Here is an 18,914-nt window from a genome sequence, read left to right on the forward strand (position 1 = left end):
GGTAGTTCGGGCTTCCCTCTTGGAATCCTTCACAGTTGAAATGTAACATTATTTCACATCAGGGTGATACCTAGTATTATGTTTATTTGATTGCAGGAAGGAAGGATGGACATAGCCATGAAGAGAAAGGCACTCTTGTGTTAAAGTTTTTCTTTTTCTGTAACAGCAAAGTTGAACTGTGAACCATACTGTGAACTGTATGGATCTCATGTGACACATCTTCCTAGTCTGCGTGTGGGCGGCCCTCAGGGTCTAGAGTGGAAGTCTGATTTCTCCAAAGAGTTAGGACATCTGTTAACTACAGCACTCCCCACTCTACTGCTTTGAAAACAGATTAGAGTGTCCTTTGTGCAGCCACAGCAAATTCTGCTCTTCAATATAGTGTTCTTTGTTAAAATAACCTCTGGTCCCTTTCTTGCATCTTGTGCCTGATGCCAGGTGCTTTCAATAATTATTTGTATTCAATAATTATGTGCATGCACAGGATCCATTTCCACTCTCACACATCCATCCCCAAAACAGCAAAGACAGGGTGATACCTGTAGCTTCTGAAGCACTTTTTAAGCCTCAAAATTAACAAAGCCCTTTTCAGAAATGTAGAAAAATATCACCTCCCTAAGCTTGGGCTGTGCAAATCATACACCTCACCAACAATATCTCTTAAAAAGAAGGCAGGTACAATCCATGCTGACTGACACTGATGCAAAGTTGTGTCATGTGCACAGAAAACTCTTCCTCACAGCATTCTTCCTGTGTCTTCTATACAATGCTATCTAGGCAATAACAGCTCAGAACTACACAAAAGGCTTGCATTTGCAGGTCTGGAAAAAGTGCATTGGTGCGGGAAAACCACAAGCTCTTCTTTTCAACTGATTTGTTGTTCTTCCTCCCATTAAGTTTCTTTTCAAACATGTTTAAATGTATTTTAACTGTTTATGTATCTAGCATAGTCCTTTTCCTGGACTCCAAAGTCAGTGAAATATTGATGTGAAGGATTAAGCTATTCTTTTTATTATATTAGCTAGTGTGTTTGGATTACCATCCCCTGCCATACTTCCTGCTGCATGTGTGAGCACCCTGCTGTGTACATTTGGAAACATTATTAATTACCCCAACAAGAGGCTCTCCTGCACTAGGCAGGAGCTGTGAGCTTGAGACATTAGAGTTGGTTAACAGGTCAAGCATACACAGCTCAGAAGAGCAACGACAGGACAATAGGACACGGGCTGTGTGAGTGGAAGTTTAGGCTAGACATTAGGAAAAAACTAATCACTGGAAGAGTGATGGGGCATTGGAATGGGCTGCTCAGGGAGGTGGTGGAGTCACCATCCCTGAAGGTGTCTAAAAAAAGATTGGATGTGGCACTGAGTGTCATGATTTAGGTGAGAAGGTAGTGTTAGGTCACAGGCTGGACTTGATCTTCTCAAAGGTCTTTCCCAACTCAGTTAATTCTGTGATTCTGTGACTTGCAGGAAAACCAATCACATACTCCAAGCATAGGAATTAGGAATGGTGAGAGGAATAACAGAAGCTGATAGAAAACATGGTTGGTGAAAAGAGTGAAAAAAAAAAAGAGGGAAAATGAAGGCTAAATGCAAGGTAGGACTCATGGGCAGCTCTCTCCTTGCATGAGACATTATATAAAAACATTCTTATGTCTTTTCTTCAAAGAATGTCTTAGTTCAGCCTGGTACAGCTTAGTTCAGAAAATATTGGGTGCGTTGCTATCAAGGTCTTGAAAACACCTCTAAAGAGACACATTGTGCCCAATGCCTGAGTAACTCTCCTCAGCATCCATCTGTCCTTAATGGGAATTGAAAGCCCAGCACTGACCTGTCCAGAGCCTGTCCATCACAAGCCAGACCAGGGGAAAGTGCTGTGGTACCAAAAGCAAAGTGGTTGCTATACCTTCACTGCCCCAGGGCTCACAGCTGCTGACTCTCTTTGACTCTTGGTTACCCAAGAGAGACATTGGGTTACACATCCCAATGTCCACCTGAAATCAGAGCTGGCTAAAAGTCAGCAGGACCCACCTTAACTCAATGTTAAATCCAGCCTGAACATGGATAGTCCATTCACATCGTGCATTCAGTGGGTAACCCTCCAGCAAAATCTGACCTTTGGAGGCCCGAAGAACCTGCCCACACCCTGGGGAGAAAAAGAAGAAAAAAAATTGTGTGAAGGACCTTCAAGAGACATTTGAAAAAAATATAAGTAGAAATAACACCAGAAGGAGACGATGGAGTGGCTTAGGAAGATACACTCTTTCTTACAAGGCAATGTATAAAATACTGGGACAGCCACACAATGGTTGTGAAGAGTTTAGGATTGTATTGGAGTATTGTCTAGGCTAAGAGTACCCCCAGGAAATTGCAGTTGATTGCTTCTGCCTGGTTTGCAATGCAATTTCATGAAACCATTTCTCGCAGCTTTTGCCTCTCTGTTAATTATCCCACCTACACACCTGGCTGATGCTCCAGCTCAGAACAGTTTTGATGGAGCCCATGCTGACATTTGCAACCATTGAAGCTGAGGAAGCTGGTGGGAAAGCGACAAAACTACAATGAACACCTGAATTAGCTCAAGCAAAAGAATGAGACAAAAAATCTGTTGCACCCAACGTCATGGTTGCCAGTCCTTCATAAGGAGACTCTAGGAGGAAAAAGAGCTGATATATTCATGGAGGACAAGTTTGTCCTCAGGATTCACTACATCATCCTTGCATGTTAATGCCACCATGCCAATTGAGATATATAAACATCACAGCTCCTCTATCATCAGCGTGACACTGATGACTCAGTGTGACACATATAGAATATACTATATGTGATAAGAGCCCTTATCTCTTCTTTCAGGTTCATTTTTATCCTTCCTCTAGTCTTGTTCCACTCTGCCTGTGCTGCTCTCAGTTTTTCACCATACTATGGAATGTGCTTCAGCACCAACAGGATAAGATGAAGTACTCCAGTCATTTATGCCCAATCTAAGAAAACCATCAGAGGACAATGAGCTGAGCAAATAGCAGACAAGGTCACACCAGGGGAGCAATATCTTTTCATGAAAGTCCTGCAGCTGTCCCTAGGCATCTGTCCAGGGATAGTTGTCCTAATTCCTCATCTTGAATGCTGAACATTTTTAGCCCAGAGAGTTCTCTCACCTTCAGTAACCTCCCTTTTCCCCAGCTATAAAATATGGCTAATTATATTTTCCTCTGTGGAAGATGCAAAATTGTTTAGTGATTTTTTTCAGAGCTTACTGTGATCTGCACATGCACGTCCTAGCAAAATGCACAGTTAAGTCACTGTATCAGACAGAGCTAATTTTTCAGCTCCTGGTTTCCTGACTACATCTTTCCAAGTGGAGTCTTGCACATGGCCACCTCCCCTGGTAAGCCTTCTGTTGCTTTGCTGGAGTATGAGGCTGTTATCTGTAAGCCAAAAATTGCAATTCAGTCTAACAGTGTCACCTAATCAGGAGATCCTACACACTGCAGATGAGGATAAGCAAAAAGTTGAATGACCCAAAAGACCTCCACAGCAATTCTCTCACTTCTTTTTTACCTCTTCAGTCTGACAGAAAGCTCTGCTGCTTCCGTCTGTTTCCCTAGAGAAACCCTAAGCTTTTAACCAGTAACCCAGGAAGAATGTTTCCTACTGAAACAGAGGGTTTTAACACTCGCCTCTGGGCCCTTCCTTCCCGAGGGAGAAAGGGTGACAGTGACCTGATTCGGTGAAGTACCGAGCATCTGTGGTTCCCATTGATCATAGTGTCTGGAAATCAATCCTGCTGCATCTGGTCTATGGGGAAACATGAAGACTGCAGGTCAATTCCCCCTCTTTCTTCTTAAGAAAGTGTTGGTCAAATGAAATACCCTTTGTTCATTTACCCTCGGTTACCCTTAATTAAGCAGGACCCAAGGAAACAGAAATCCTGCTCAGAAGAGTTCCTCAAAAGTGTTTCATCCTCTTCTGTGGCTCGCTCAGTTCCCTCTGTAAAAGGCGAGGATTAATGAGTGTGCCCAGCAACCACATTAGGATTCAACGAGTTCAGCAGGATCTGCTGTGGTGAAAATGATAATGCTCCTTCCCACAGCAAGAAACAGGCCCTTGTGCTGCCATTGGCTCCTGCCTCAAAAACAACCTGGGACAAAGCTGCTAGAAATCTTCAGAGGGTTTGACAGGGGGCTTGGACCACCTCAAAGAAAGTTTCTCTTTCGTCCTGAAGGGCTTTTGAGTTTTCGATGCCTTTAACAAAGGAAAGCCAGAGAACTGGTGCAAAGAGATACTTGTATGCACGGCATACTAAACACACTTCTCTGTTTGCTGTGGTACAGCCTGAACTCTCTGAACACTGGCGCCGAGGAAGTAGGTTTGGCCAGCAAAGCAGGTGGTCCAGAGACTAAAGAGGAGCCATTCAGTGACCCTCTCCAAAAGAACGTTCTCAGGTTTGCTCCCACCCCTCTCTGCACGAAGCACCTTTGCGATCACATCAAATCTGCGCTCTTTAATCTCCAGCGCTTCTAGCAGAAGTTAGGCTGACTCCCCAGACCAACAGTTCAATCATATGTTGATCAAAAGGAGCCTTTTCTCTTCCTATTCTAAATCTGCAGGAGACCTGGAAAGACCTCAAAAATAATTTACATCATAAACACAAATGCTGGCAAATTCTGCCTCATTTACAAAAAAATAAACCACTTTGGCAGAGTATCAACATCCTTGTTCCGTTCCTGTTCCTGAAAAAAAGGCAGCTTTCAGGGCCACAGTAAGATTTCCTCCAAGGCTTGTTACTAACAGAGAATAAAAAATTCAGGAGACCTCTGAGTTGTAGCCCACAGAGACCCATAGGTCTATGGAGGGAGAGGTCCTGAGACGACCTTTGGTAAGGACACATTATCTTCTGTTTGAGTGCTGCATCTTAGATGTGAGGCTCCTTCAAAGGTCAGGACGACTGAAAAGAGGAGAAAGACAGTAGAAAGGTTTCTGCTATTCAGAAACAGGCTGATATGGGAAGGCAGCTGTCACTTATCACAACTTGCTGCTTCCTGTTGGTTGCCGGTCACCAGTATTATGTGAAACAGTAATGTTCAGAAAGTTTCAAAAACTGCAAGTACTCTTGCCTGGCACAGGGTCCACATTTGGACAGCAGAGCTGAGAACAGCTGTTAGCAAACACCACTTTCTCCCCTGCTTTGATGGAGCATGTGCCTTGAAGTGACATTAAAGCTTGGGGTTGGCAAAAACTGCTGGAGTGCAGGGTACAGAGGAAAGGGTTCTGCAGGGTTGGTTTTCTCCTGGTTTTAGAGTCTGATGTGCCTTTTAGGTCATGATGATTCAATCCAGGAGAAGTCCCATTAGGAAATATTCTAGCACTCAATTAAATCTAGTCAGCGTGCTTATTTCCTAAGAGCACTCCTTTCCTACCCTATATCATTTACCCTTTACTAAATGATCTGGTATCCTTTGGTGGGTTTTCAGCCATACCCATGCTTCCAGCTATACCAGCGGATACTACAAACCGGACAGACCCATGGGCCATCCCGTGGTACTTCTTCCTCGCCATGGCTTTATATCATTGTTACTTTTGCTGGCAGCCCCCACAAATCTCTCCAGGGGGCTCACCCTGCGCTGGCCAACGCTCTCAGCCCCTGGAGCGCTGCGGGGCCTGGGCCTCATTGTCCCCCCGGAGGCACCCAGACCGTGCCACAGCGCTCCCCCCGCCGCGTACAGCATCAACAGGCGCTGATCCTGCCCGCAGATCCCCCGCGCTCCCCTCCCGGCGCCCATCCCGCGGGATGACCGGAGCCTCACGGCGCGGCCTCCGCGGGCCCCCGGCCGCCCCCTACCGCCCGTGCGGGCCGGTGCCGGTGCCTGCGAGGCCCCTGGCGGCCGGGGCTGCAGTGCCCGCCGGGCCGGGCTGCAGTGGCCGCCGAGCCGGGCGCGCCGTGCCCGGGGCGCTGCCTCAGCACGGCAGTGCAGGGATGCGGCCGGAGCGGCGCTCGCCCTCCTGCCCGGCCGGCCCGGCCCGGGAGCCGCGGCGCGGCGGCAGCGCCCGCCGGCCCCGCGAGAGGGAGACAGAGCCCGGCGGGAGCTGCCGCCCGCCCCCCGCGCCGCCCGGGAGGCCGCGCCGTGCCCGGCAGCGCTGGCCTTGGCAGCGTAGGACGGAGTAGGCAAATTGTTTACGTCCCGCTGTTACCGTGCTGGCGCTTCTTTGTCATTCCGGGATTTCTTGGCCCTCTGCCGCTGGCGAGGCACCCAGGGCTGGCTGCAAAGTTTGAGCTGTGATACCGTATGCAGGTACCGGAGATGGCTCCTCCTGTGCTCTCCCAGCTGAGGTGTGCTAGCACATCCACGGCTCCAGCAGCCTGTGCCTGCTGGCATTCCAAGGCTGCTTGCTGGCCGCCCTCCAGACCCAGAGCCACATCGCTGGGAGGCGCAGTCCGGCGCCCATCGTGGTTGGGGGCTGCTTTCCAGACATGCGGTTTTCTCCATGCCTGAGCCATTCATCAAGGCCAAAATTGAGTTAGCCACAAAAGGGGAGCTCAGGATGTGTTGGCATCACAACTGTCCTCTGTGTCCCCACTGTAAGAGTGGAAGAGACAATAGCACTGTCTAACCTTCCTACCCCACCTCTCAAGTACCACAGAACCACATGAAAGAGAGCACAGCCTCAGTGTCACACTGGGTCCCTTGAAAGAGCAGGTAGTAAGAAAAATGTTATAAGACAAAGCTGTCCAAAATTTCAGTATGCAAAAATATCTGAATAGACCTCTGTGTGAAGGTGTGTTTGCTTCAATACAAGTGGGAAGAATAAACTGAAATATACTGTAGGCAACCAATGTATTCAGGCAGATGGAGGAAAAATTTGATGAGCTAATGACTCTTTCTTGGCTCTTCTTTTAAAGAAAATTCCAGAGAAGCTCTAGCGTGCACCTAGAGAAAATGGGACTTTAAAGTGTTCTCAGAAATCACACCGTAAACGGCAGGGGACTCAGTTGATCAACTTCAAAGCCTCAAGGCTGAGATAGCTCTGTTGCTGAAACATGTTGATTCCCCACATTCTGCTATTTGAAGCAATGATTTTGTTTTATATGCTTTCACCTCCTGAATGATCATGGGCAGTGTTGTGAAAGCAAGTTAAATTGTTGCTTTAAATTAAATGACTAAGAGGACACAAGCCTAAGTTATATAGCCCAATAGACAGAACAGAGTAGGGAAAGCAGAATCTGCTTTTATCCCTTCCAGCAAAATATAAACAAAGAGACAGTCAATAAAAATTGAAAGAGAGCTTCACCTTCACTGGTGGGAAATTGGTGAAGGAAATACCAGTCTTAAACATTACACAGTTACCTGATGGAATTCATTATTGAAAGACAGAATTGGGATTAACAACTTAGCAAAACTAAAAAGCAGGAGCTTTTGTACACTGTCAGGAACAAAACCTTTAGATATTGGTACCGGGGCCTGAAACACTCATTGTTGTGACATAATCAGAAGTTACAAGACAGTGTTTTCCAGAGGTACCTTGAAGTGTGTTGAAGATGTGTGGCAGAGGAAGGAAACCCTGGGATATCTTTGGGGCTGGCAGGGCTTGAAGGAGGAAAGAGGGTAAGCTCTTTTTGATATAGCTGCTGCCCTTGTAAATGTTTATGCTTATGCTCAGGGTCTATGATGACGTGAGTCCAAGAAATGCAGATTACAGAAGATTTCCGGAGTCACGGTAGTTAAAGTTTTAAAATAAACCAAACCCAAACAGATATTTAGTAGGGTTCTAACTCACCATGACATGAGGCCCAGTCCAATTCCTGGGCTTCAGACAAGCACTGGGAGAGAAGTTTTTTTCCCAATTGTAGATCTGCTTACTGCCTGGTTGTGTTTGCCTTCTGCTTGTGCCCTTTGCAAGAGCTGCTGTGAGGGAATAGCTGGAAAGGCACAGCATGGCCCTGGCTCTCTCCCACCACTCCCTGTCCCTGCCATCCCTCCCTGCCCGTGCAGGACACTTACTCATGCAGTCCCCTCCATACCAGCCAGCTCTGCACTCTGCACAGTAGATTCCCTTGATGTAGAAGTCATCGAGTGTCCCTCCCCAGGAGCCATTGCGACAGGACTTGCAGTTCTCAAAGATGGTGCAGCCTAAAAAGAGAGCCACTGTGTTAGATGAAAGCCAAGGTGAATTGTCCTGTGGGAAGAGGAGCAGCCTCTCTGTCTTTTCCACAGAAAATGCCAATGATGTTCATGACTGCAGAGGTGCTGACAGCTCTCCCGCTGGGAACCATACCCAACCTCCACGCCCTAGGCAGCTCACACTCTGAGATTTGGAACCAAACTCCTGGTCTGACTTGCCCAAACCTCTAAATCTCATTGCTCCAACTGTAAACGCCTCTCAGGAGTCTGAATGTGTGTGCTGATGCCACTTGGGCCCAGCCTAAATTATTCTGATGACTTCTAAACTGGTCCTAGCTCCTCCTGCTCTCTCCTCCTATCCCCTTTCACTTTTCTTTTTCCTCCTTGCTTGTGGCACTTCCAAGTTATCTCTCCTCTTTTGCTTTGGGGATGCAAATCAACCAAGAGTACCACCAAAACACTCCTGGTGTGAAGCCAGCTGTCGTGTCAACCTTTGGCAGCTTCCAAGCCTGCCCAAGACATCCTGACAACACTGCTAGTAGAAACAGCACTGCTGTTGGGTTTTTTGGCCAGTGATGCTGCCTGCTTTGGGGGAACCTTGCCAAGTGTCTTGCTGCTGTCAGCTTGCAGATGAAGGAAATGGAGGACTATCCCATGCCTCAGTGAGATGTGCTTGTTCACCACTGCCCTGCCCAGCATCTGCCATGATGCCTTGGCCAAAGATTTGGTGTGAGCACAGCATGGCCACAAACATACCTGGGTGGATTAAGCAGGAGTCACACTCATTCTCCTCGTTCCTGCAGCAGGGAATGGTGTAGCCCACTCTTTCTTTCTGTCCTGGGCAGATGCACTCGATCTGGTCGTATTCGCAGCATTCCCGACACATGATATTCCACTCGGCTCCTGGGCAGTTTTCATTGATCACTGTGTACTCTGCAGGGAACAGAGAGGAGGACACACAATCCATTATCTGATGAGGACTGGCAGGATCCTTTGTCCAGTGGTTTGTCAGATCATGGATGCCATGAGGCTGGCCAAGGTCTTCAGCCCAGAAACACCCAAACTACGTGGCAACATGCACCTGAAATGTCAGCATGGTTTGCATGTCTAAGGAACACACAGGAGTTTCACAGTGCCAGCCAGAGGAAGCAAACGGACCAGAGGGAAGAATACGTTCGCTTTCTCTGCAAGGCCTGCCCACTTCTACGGTGAGAAAAATAGCTTTAAAAAAACACAGAGGATGATATCACATGAGAAAGTTTCTTCAGATTGCAGGACTGATTTAAAGCATCATCTATAGTATAGATTATTTAAACTATGATTGCATGTTTTGGTTGTATTTCTGCTTGTGAATTTGCTATTCTTGAAAACTAGGGGGCCCACCAGGAAAGGCCATTTTTAAAGTTGCTTTTTAGCTGGTTTTACTCCCTATTTTCACCCAGAAGCACATGTTGTTACATTTGACTTCACTGCCAAAGGAAACAAGATTTTTTGTTCTTTTTAAAGGTTCATTTTGCCTGGCATTTCTAATATGGTAACATCTTCCTATTATTTAGCATAACCTCATATGATATCTAAGCTATGCTGGAAGTACCCTTTTAAGAAACAACCTCAGACTGTGACTCAGGACTGCCACAATAAGTGCAGATCCTGTCTTTCTCCACCAGTGTGCTGTCTAAATTCTACAAAGAGAGATCCAAGGAGTGCACAGAGCTGTCAGCATGCCTTCTAAGCAGCTGACAGCCCTGATGACTGCTTTCATGGAGTTAGATAGTAAAAAGAGAGAGCAGACTAGAAAGATGAGACATGAAGGAAACTTAATGAGACTAGCTCTTTTTTCCCCTTCTATCCTCCTCTTCTTTCTTTTTTTTTTTTTTTCCCCTTTTTTCTTTTTTAATTGTGGTTAGGTAGCAACCTTTTTCCTTGTGTATTAAACTCTGAGTAACAGGGTTGCCTTGTCATGAAACAAGCCATATATCTCTAAGGTGAAACACTCCCATCCATGCCTGTACCTGTCTGCCTTCTCACACGAATGTTTTTTTGTTTCATTGTCACTGACAACCTAATTACTGTGCCTGCTGGAGCTCCCTACCACTGAGCCTTGCTGCTCTGTCTCACTTGACTCTCCATGACCTCATGAAGCCTGGTTTCTGGAAGCTTATCTTCTCCCCTAATGATTTTTACTGGCTCCATAAAAAAGGACCACCAAACTGTTTCTTCTTTTCTTTTTTTTCCCCCACTTTGGCTGGGAAATGAAATGCAGCCCTTTGTGCTCCTCAGAGCTGAGCCTATCCCTTGTGCCTGGAGTACAGACCAGGGAGAGTCCACTGCTGCTCTAAGTTTAGGAAAGAGGCTGCACCCCCCCTCTCTGCCCCTATAATCATTCCAAAAACAAAAAGCTGTTCCTTCTGTCCAATAACATTCTGTATTTTTTGTTCCAGTAGTGGAATCTTGCATTGAAATAATCTTATTGTTCAGCAGTTATAGACCCTTTTGCCTGTAGATCTTTACAAAGTTCTCTTTCCAGATGGGAAAATGAAGCACAAGGGAGGTGAAGTGACTTTGCTCAAGGTCCCAGGGAAAAACAATGGTAGAGTGGGGAATTAAACTCATGCCTTCTAATTTCCAGAATGGCAGTCAGTCATCCTGGCCAGGCTGGGGCTTCTTAACCTATGGCTATTATTCCCTTTTAATTAAGCCTTTTATCTATGAATTGTATCTGATTCAGATTCCAGAGAAAATTAATTACACACGTTTAATTATCTCCGTGGAACTGACACTCCGTTTGATACATCTCACCATACAAGGCAGACAATAGCTGTGTCTCTGGTGTATGGGGTGGGGGTCTCACTCCTTCCTGAAGCAGCACTCTTTAAAGTCTGACTAATAAATAACTACCCACCACTCAGAGCTTTTGTAAAGCATCCTTCAAATTCTCATTCTTTTCCTAACTCAAGATAGAAATCTAATTTATCTCAAGCTTGCTAAAGCCTATTAATAAAGTGGATATATTATTCAAGAGAATTTTTTTGTCTGTAAAATGATCCAAGTATTCACAGGCAAACTTACATTGGGGTGACAAAGGAAAGTCTCCATCCTTGCAGGAGCTCACATCCTGGCAAGGTAAGGCTGTGAGCAACATAACTTCCAAGTTAGCACTGAGAGGTGGGCTGGACCATGTGACATCCAGAGGTCCCTTTCAACCTAAATTACTCTGTTCTTCCCTAAAATATTACATATGTATTTGCATGTAGGTAGAGAGTGTGAATGTGTGCATATGAATATTTATTTTCATATGTTGATCTTGTGTACACAACAGAGACAAAAAGCAGAGACCACACTTATTCTTGGTGGATCAAATGTGTATATTTGTAGAATAAGTTGACCTTGAGGTAATATTTAGTGTTAAGAAGGGAGCAGCTGATCTTGGCCCTTAAAAAATTGTAGATATACACTTTCTGCCACCTAGAAATGCTTTTTGCTCACTTCTTTTGTCTAAGCTTAGACAATGAAAATGTCTAAAAAACTATCTTTTGACTTACTGACAATTCCCTTTCAGGTTCTCAGCTTCTGCAGTTTGGGCAATTTATGTAGCCTTGACAAGGAAATTCTTGGATTTGAGATTTTTAAGTGGCCCTTCTAGGATTTTCTTCACAGAAATCATGGAATCTATTATTTTGAGGTTCTGTAGAAGCTATTCTTTAAATAAAATATGATTGAAGAGTTTATGCATCCCTTTAATAACAAAAGGATCCCTTTTGTTTTATCTTTGGGCTACTGAAAAAAAGGCAGATAAAACCTTTGCCTCAGAAGTTTAAGAGGGATATGCAGAGAGTCACTTATGTGTGTAAGCAATGTTTGTTTGTGTGGCTGAGCTCAGCCTGTGCTCCGGGGAGGCAGAGGCATAACCCTGCTCCCCCTTGTGTGTTTGGGGATGGGCAGCCACTGGCAGCTCCCCCACACACACTTGGCCATTATTACCGCAAAACAGAAGAGAACGAGGCAGAGAAAAGTGGGGGAAGATTTATTGACTGAGTAAAATGCTGAAAGCAAGGCCTCGGCCAGCTGTGGCAGAGATAATTGTGGGGTGTTTTGTGAGCTTTACTTTGATAATCTTCCAAAGCAGGCAGTCTGGCTTGCAGGCAGTGACTGGGTCTTTGATTTTGGGACAAGCCGGAAGAAGCTGCTTGACAACCCATGCAAAATATTTAACTGCAAAGAACAAACAAGACTCTGGACAGGCAAATAAACAGTGGATTAATTTATGAGATTTTAATGATGGAAGAAAAGCCCATTAAATCCAGGCATAAACAGCTCACATGGAAGCAGCTCAAGACCATGGAAACCATGCGAGAAATGCCTGTGTTGGGAAAGCACGCAAGGGTCCAGGGCGTGTGCTGGAGGGAAGACCTGCTTGGCTCAGGAGCCTGGCACAGCTCAGCACAACACTTCACCTGATGCTTTGGGTCCAGCCTGAGCAGGACTCTGCGGTGGGAGATCAACATTTTCAGGCTCAGATAGCCGTGCAGTCATGCTTGCTACCTACATCTGCACCTAGCAAGACCTCCTCATCCCTACAGCATGTCAGATCCTGGAGGATCTGTCGGTGATGGATTTTGTGAAACACCAGTTGGAGGCGGTGCTCCAGACAACGTTCTCCTTGTCGGCAGTGTCAGTCGAACAACAATTCACCTCAGTGATGCTGCTGCCTCCCCTCATGCCCAGGGCTGAGATCAGACTTAAAGCTTTGGTGATTCAAGAAGAGATTCACAAGCACATTGTTGCCTCAGGGGTGGGTCAGGCTGCTCATCATGGTGAAATGTCAGCTTCAGCTGACTGATCTTTCGCCATTGTGAATTTGTATATCATAGACACCTCGCTGGATGGAAAGGGATTTCTGCTCCAAAGATCTGAGAGCTGGGAAAACTGTGTAGCTAAGAAGTAAAGTGAATTGAAGCAAGTCCAATTATACCAATTATTTCTTGAGTCTTCCACTTCTTTAAAAGAATGAGGATTTTTTAGAGTACAGTCACTTTAAGCTGATATAAGCCCTTGCTGCTGCTGAGATGGGACATTTTTCTCCCCTCTCTCCCTGACTTCCCATTCCCACCCCTGTATTTGTGCTGACAGTAGCTGCTATGTGGAGGGATCTGACGACTGATTGAGAAAAAAAACCAGTTTGCCATATCTGTCCTTGGAGGGAACTTCCTAGGCTGCAAGTCCATTCTGTTATCCTGCGAAAATTATCCTTCCATGCCTCAGTTTATCCATCAGTAAATTGGCAAACATTACTTAAGCTCAAAGAAATGTTATTTCAGATTGCTTTGAAAAGTGCCATTTGCAGTAACAATGCAGTGTAAGACCAGATACAAACAGATAGATACATCTCTCAAATTTGAGTCCATAGAGGATGACTTTTTGAAGTGATTATTTAACCAGTTTGTGTTCCACAGATGAGAACATGCCCCTTTGTGTTTGATTTCATCATTATTTTTCAACGTGCTGCTCAACGACAACTACTGTCTTGAAGAAAGGAACAAGCAGTTGAATTTGAAGGAGCAATTTCTTAAGGCTGTTAGTAGGGAACGTTTGGCCCTGTGATAATTCTGAAAGGATTCTTTAACTTCTCATTAAAGAGAAGACAGCTTCAACAGAGATGAAACCTAGTAGCAGCTTACATTTAGGTCCATCTCATTTTTCTGCTCCTTTCTTACTTGGCTCTGCTGCCACTGCACAGGTATGCAAGCTGGACCTCACCCCACAGCCTCAGGTGTGTGGACACTGACAACAGCAAATGCTCTGAGTGCAGCCCTGGCTGAAACTGTGGCTCCATTGTGATGAATAGTAAAATTCTCCATTTGATTTCAGTGAGGCCAAGAAGAAGACGCCTTGGAAGGGAAGAGGGATATTCCCTTTAAGAGACTTTTACTGGGGCTCTTGGAAAATTATGTACCCCAAACCCTTAATAATAAAGGAAAGTGCAGGTCTTTATTGTTGACCTTTTTGCCTGCGATAAACTACTGTGCAAATTGTGTCTGTCTCTTTGATGTCTTAAGAGGATGAAAGGGATAATTCTGTCTCTAAAACCACTTGCTTCTCTTTAGAAATTATGTACCTATTATTCTTTCAGCAGCTGGGCTAATTAAAAGAGGAGTTGAAATACATCCCTGTTTTAGCTTTACTCAGTGTGCTTACTTTATGGTCACAGATCTTTGCTGAATAATTAAACTGCTGCTTCTACAGAGTCAGTCAGCAACCTTTTCTGCCTGTAGTGTGTGCTTTCACACAGTGGCAAGTGGGGAGAGGCTAAAAGAAAGGATCTCTAATCAAAGCCAGTGGAAGAACACAGGAAGAAATCTACAATACTAAGTGGAATCTGCCCACTTAATAAATGCACACTAATTTGACTGCCTTTTTTAAAGAAACTTCTCCTTTAGTTTCTTCTCAGTATTTATGACCTGGCGTTTGTGATCTTATTATTGGAACTGTGGCCTTTTGGCTTATTTGAGAAAAGCTGTGGCAGGAAGAAATATCCAGGTTAAGACTCTTCAGAAGTTGCCACATCACCCTTCAGACTTCAATTCTCTCTGGGACAGAGGATCTTATTCTGGGCAGAAAAATTCTACTAGTATGATCAGGAAGAGAATTTGTCTTCTCTGTGCTGCAAGACAAGGAACAGGAACAGGTAATGAATGTAGAATTTTTGAGTAAGTGACAGCATTGATGATGTTAGGCTTCTGCAATAGGAGAGAATGTTTGGAAATCTGTGGAGAAGAAGCAGCTGCAGTATTGAAATTAATTCATGACCACATCACATGAGAATGTGCTCGTGTCCTAAATGTAGAGGAGTGGAGCTGGACCTGTCTTGAGGACTTGCCTCTTGTAATGGTGTGAGACCTGCAACATGTTGACAACTTTAACTTGCAGTTAATGTTGCCCAGACAGAAACACTCCACACAGACTGCAGCAACCCTCCACAAATTTTAATCCTTACAGCTCCCATGGAGTGTGTAGTCCAGCCCTGACCAAGGACTGAAGATGCTCTGTCTGCCAGGCCTCTGTCCCTGCTGCTGGCTTGCCTCTCTCCCTGTGGCCTTCCTTCCAGTTTGTCCCTCACCATGTCCCTGTTCTTGCAGGAGAGAGAGGGGCATCACATGCTCAAGGGAGGTCCTGCTGCTGGCAACTGCATCGTCCTGTGGAGGTCAGGGTCCTTCAAGGCCTGGTGGAGAGAAAATTCCTGGGCATTGGCAGGCTTGCAGGGACTCCTGGGAGCTACTTGAAGAGACCTCAGGGTCAAAAGTGAGCAACCCCAGCATTTTTTCCAAAATAAAAAGCAAGTCTCTTCCCCTTTGTCCATGCTAGGAACCTAAACATGTGAACTGAAGTAACCCATTTGCTAAGATTGAATGCATCTGGACGTGTCTGAGTGCATCTGGCCTTCACTTCTCTAGACAGAGGCTGAAGGGGGAGGGGAAGAGAGGTTGGGAAGGGTTTAGATAGGCAGAAACACACAAAAACACACATATATTTTTAAGGAAACATGAGTCACTTGCACTCCAAGTTTATTCCAAAAAGTAAATTCCCAGACCGCCCTGACTCCTGCCCCCAGCTCTCGAGGCAGGCCCTGTGCAACTGGGTGTGATAAATATGGATAAAAATTGGATACATCTGTGGGGAGGAGACAAAACACTATTTTCCAACCTGCCCTGACATGTTAAGGCCACTGCACTTCTGAGTTGCTCCCCTGTGTCCGACAGCCCCTCCTGCTGTGGCTGGAGGAGGCCCCCTCATGGTGCCAGCTGTGTGCCAAGCAAGTGCCAGCAGCTGCTCCAGCAGCAGCAGCAGGGCAGGGAGGCATGGCAAGGAAGGGCAGGGGGCAAGGGGGACAGCTGACATCCATGTGTCTGTCCCACAGGCTCTTCCACACTGCTCCTAGTGTGTGAGGAGTGGATGTTGGGGGAACTAGCACCCTCCCTCCAAAGCTCACAGCCCTTGTGTGTCACTGGCCATTGCTGTCCTTCCTCCTGCCTCCCCTTGTCACTGCTGCCAAAGGGATCAGTGCTAGATGACTCTGCAGGTCAGAGAGAGACGTGCTGCCCCTGCAGCAGGAGGGGTTTATGCCCACCCAGCTGCCTGAGAGCCACAGCCTGTGCCCAGGGATACTCTGCCACTGGCAGGGCTAGTTCTGTGCCACTCCAGCACATGGCACATGCCATGGAGCCACCTTGCCTGCCCAGTGGGCAAGGTGGCACGTGTCTGAGGGACAAGCCACTGCAGGGACAAGCCAGGGCATGTGGCACAGAGGTGGGGAGAAGCTCTCTGTGCTTGTGAGCCAGGGGGAGCTTTGGCAGGAGGCCAGCCTCCCAGGATGGCTGCAGGTGCTGCTGGCCAGCCTGGTGGCAGATCACCCTGGTCATCACCCGTTCCCTGTGTCCTGAGGGTTTGGCAGGGAAGGGCACTGCAGAGGCAGACTCTGCTGCAGCCCCTGCTGAGGGGGCCTCTGAAGCACCATCCTTGACACCAGTTCTTCACAGCCATTGAGATCTGAGTGCCTGCAGATCTGACAGCTCCCCTGGTAAGAGGAGTCAGCAGTGCTGAAATATGCAGCAGCTTCAAGAGTGGGTGACTTGAGGGCACCTCACCTCCCAGTCCTTAGGGCTGCAGCTCCCAAGAAAGCAGCCCACGATGCTGACAGCTGGCTGCTGCAAGCAGGTCTGGACACCTCCAGGTGTAAACAGCCCAGGTTCGTGGCCATAACTACAGCAAATTTGCACTCAACAGTAAATGCTTTCTGCTCAACCTTATCAAGATAATACTTGCTGGTTCAGCAGAAACTGGGAGGGGGCTTGAGAACAAAAAAGATCGTTCTGCTTTAACAAGGCTTCCCCTTCGAGAGAATAATATTGGAAGAGCTAAATCCCAGATTGGAAACAATGTGTGGGTTTTGTTTTCTTTTTTTCCTTCACTTTTTTCTCCCTTGCCTTCATTCTTGGTGTTGAGGCTGGAGAGGAAAATCTCTGTCTTGCCAAACTAAACAAATTACGCTTTACAATTCAGAGAGTTAAATGCCTCTTTTTATCATCATTTCCGTAGCACTGAGTGTTGAGAAAATAAAAGGAGTAATAAGCAAAGTGATTGCATACCTTTTTCTTAATGGCCATTGGCAAACAGATTCAGCCAGTTGTTTCTCTTTAAGGCTATTAAGTTTGCCTGAAAATCATTCCTGGGTAAACCTACACACACACACACACTCCATGCTGACAAGAAAAAAAGTACATAAAGCAGAGCCCTTTCTTTCTATTATTGCTGTCCCTGCAGATCTCTCTGCTTCCCATGACAGTGCATGAGATCAAACCCCTCTGAGCACACTGAAGGAAGGGGGCTCACTCGACCATGCCGGAACACACACGCTCTCTTACAGTACCTCTTGGCAAGCAGGAGATGAGCAGGAGCTGCAGAAGGGTGAGTCCTACAAGTGTCCAGGGTGCTGGCTCCATGCTGCCCAGGCCAGTGCAGCGGTGTGACTGCTCGGGGAGGGAAAGCAGGCAAACAGCTTTTACTGGGACCTCACCAGCTCCAGGCTGCGAGGGATCTCGGATTTCAGACCTCAGCACGCTCCCATCCTCACCAGAGGGGAACTACCTTCAAGAGACTTCTCAGGCGTCCAGAAGCACACGTCACCCCAAACCTCTCCAACTGCTGCCTTAACCCTTTCTGGACTCTGGCAACAGATCCTCTCTGTGATGGCTTTATTGGCTCAGTGCTCAAAACACAGATAGCAGCTTTCCCTAAGAAAAGAAAGCTCTTTTAAAGCGGGGAGAAAGAGAAATGCAGATATCTCTCTATATGAGCCATCCCGAGGGAGCTGAAGTTGCAGGCATCTCCAGAAGGAGGCACTTTGTCCCCTTGGGCTTGTGGGGCTGATGCATCCCGGGGGTGCCAAGGCAGGGTGTGGGGTGGGTGCAGAGAGGGATTCCTGTCCCACACTCCCACAGCTGGGCAGCCTGGCTAAGTGACATGGTTCACTTTACGACGTGCTTAAAATAGCCGTGCGTTTTTATGGTGGGGCAGATGAATGAATGAGGCTCAGTAAAAGTTCACTCCACAGTGGATGAAAACCACAACACACAAAAGGAATCACTTGGCACACGTGTGCTTGTGCTAGTCAAAACCTTCTTACTGTCCATTTCTGCCAGGAAATGCAATTTTGGCAAAATTGAAATGTTTTGTCGGAACATGCTGATATTGAGGAAATGTCTAATCCAAGCAAAGGAGACCATTTAGTTTGGATTTTATCTTTGTGTCATATTTTGTTTTGCCTTTTCTATTAGTACATGCTACCGACTTTTTTTCTGGTCTTCAACCCATATTTTATAGCAGCATACTTAATTTTCTCTAAATTTTTCCTTGAACAATTTTTTAATACTTTCCATAGGACATTTTTTACCTCTAAATCAGACTTTCTCAATTTGATTTCTATAGCAAGATTTCAAAATTAACATATATTATGAGGGGGGGAAAATTGAAAAATTGGCATTTGCTTTGGAGTAGGAATATCAAGTAACCCAAAAAGCTTTAACAAATACCAACAGTTTGTAAAACTCAGGCATGTTGAGCAGCCTCAAAAATTTGAGAGCCATTGCCAATGGAAGCCTTGAGTAGTTCAGTGCAGTGCAAAATCGCCTACACCTTCAGGTGGTCTTTCATGGGGTGAATTCCTTTAACCAGACATCTCTCTAGTTTAGGCTTGTCTGTCTGCCAACCTCTTCACTTGACAGTGTGAACAGTCTTTTCA

At 46.1% G+C, this 18,914-nt stretch overlaps 1 protein-coding gene across 1 annotated transcript in view; it reads right to left on the reverse strand.

The window, feature by feature from the left end:
- The window catches only part of PAMR1 (peptidase domain containing associated with muscle regeneration 1), a 55,681-nt gene extending 37,925 nt beyond the window's left edge, over nucleotides 1–17,756 (reverse strand). Inside the window, exons 1-4 of the mRNA XM_063158792.1 lie at nucleotides 17,544–17,756; nucleotides 8,876–9,052; nucleotides 8,000–8,128; nucleotides 2,034–2,148 (exon numbers count right to left, since the gene is read on the reverse strand). Of these exons, the coding sequence (XP_063014862.1) occupies nucleotides 2,034–2,148; nucleotides 8,000–8,128; nucleotides 8,876–9,052; nucleotides 17,544–17,616 (494 nt within the window). The 5' untranslated portion in view covers nucleotides 17,617–17,756. The remainder of the gene's footprint in view (nucleotides 1–2,033; nucleotides 2,149–7,999; nucleotides 8,129–8,875; nucleotides 9,053–17,543) is intronic.
- Between the last annotated feature and the right edge of the window lie 1,158 nt (nucleotides 17,757–18,914).

The sequence above is a fragment of the Melospiza melodia genome, chromosome 6 (genome assembly GCF_035770615.1).
Source record: "Melospiza melodia melodia isolate bMelMel2 chromosome 6, bMelMel2.pri, whole genome shotgun sequence".
Classification (NCBI taxonomy): Eukaryota; Metazoa; Chordata; class Aves; order Passeriformes; family Passerellidae; genus Melospiza; species Melospiza melodia.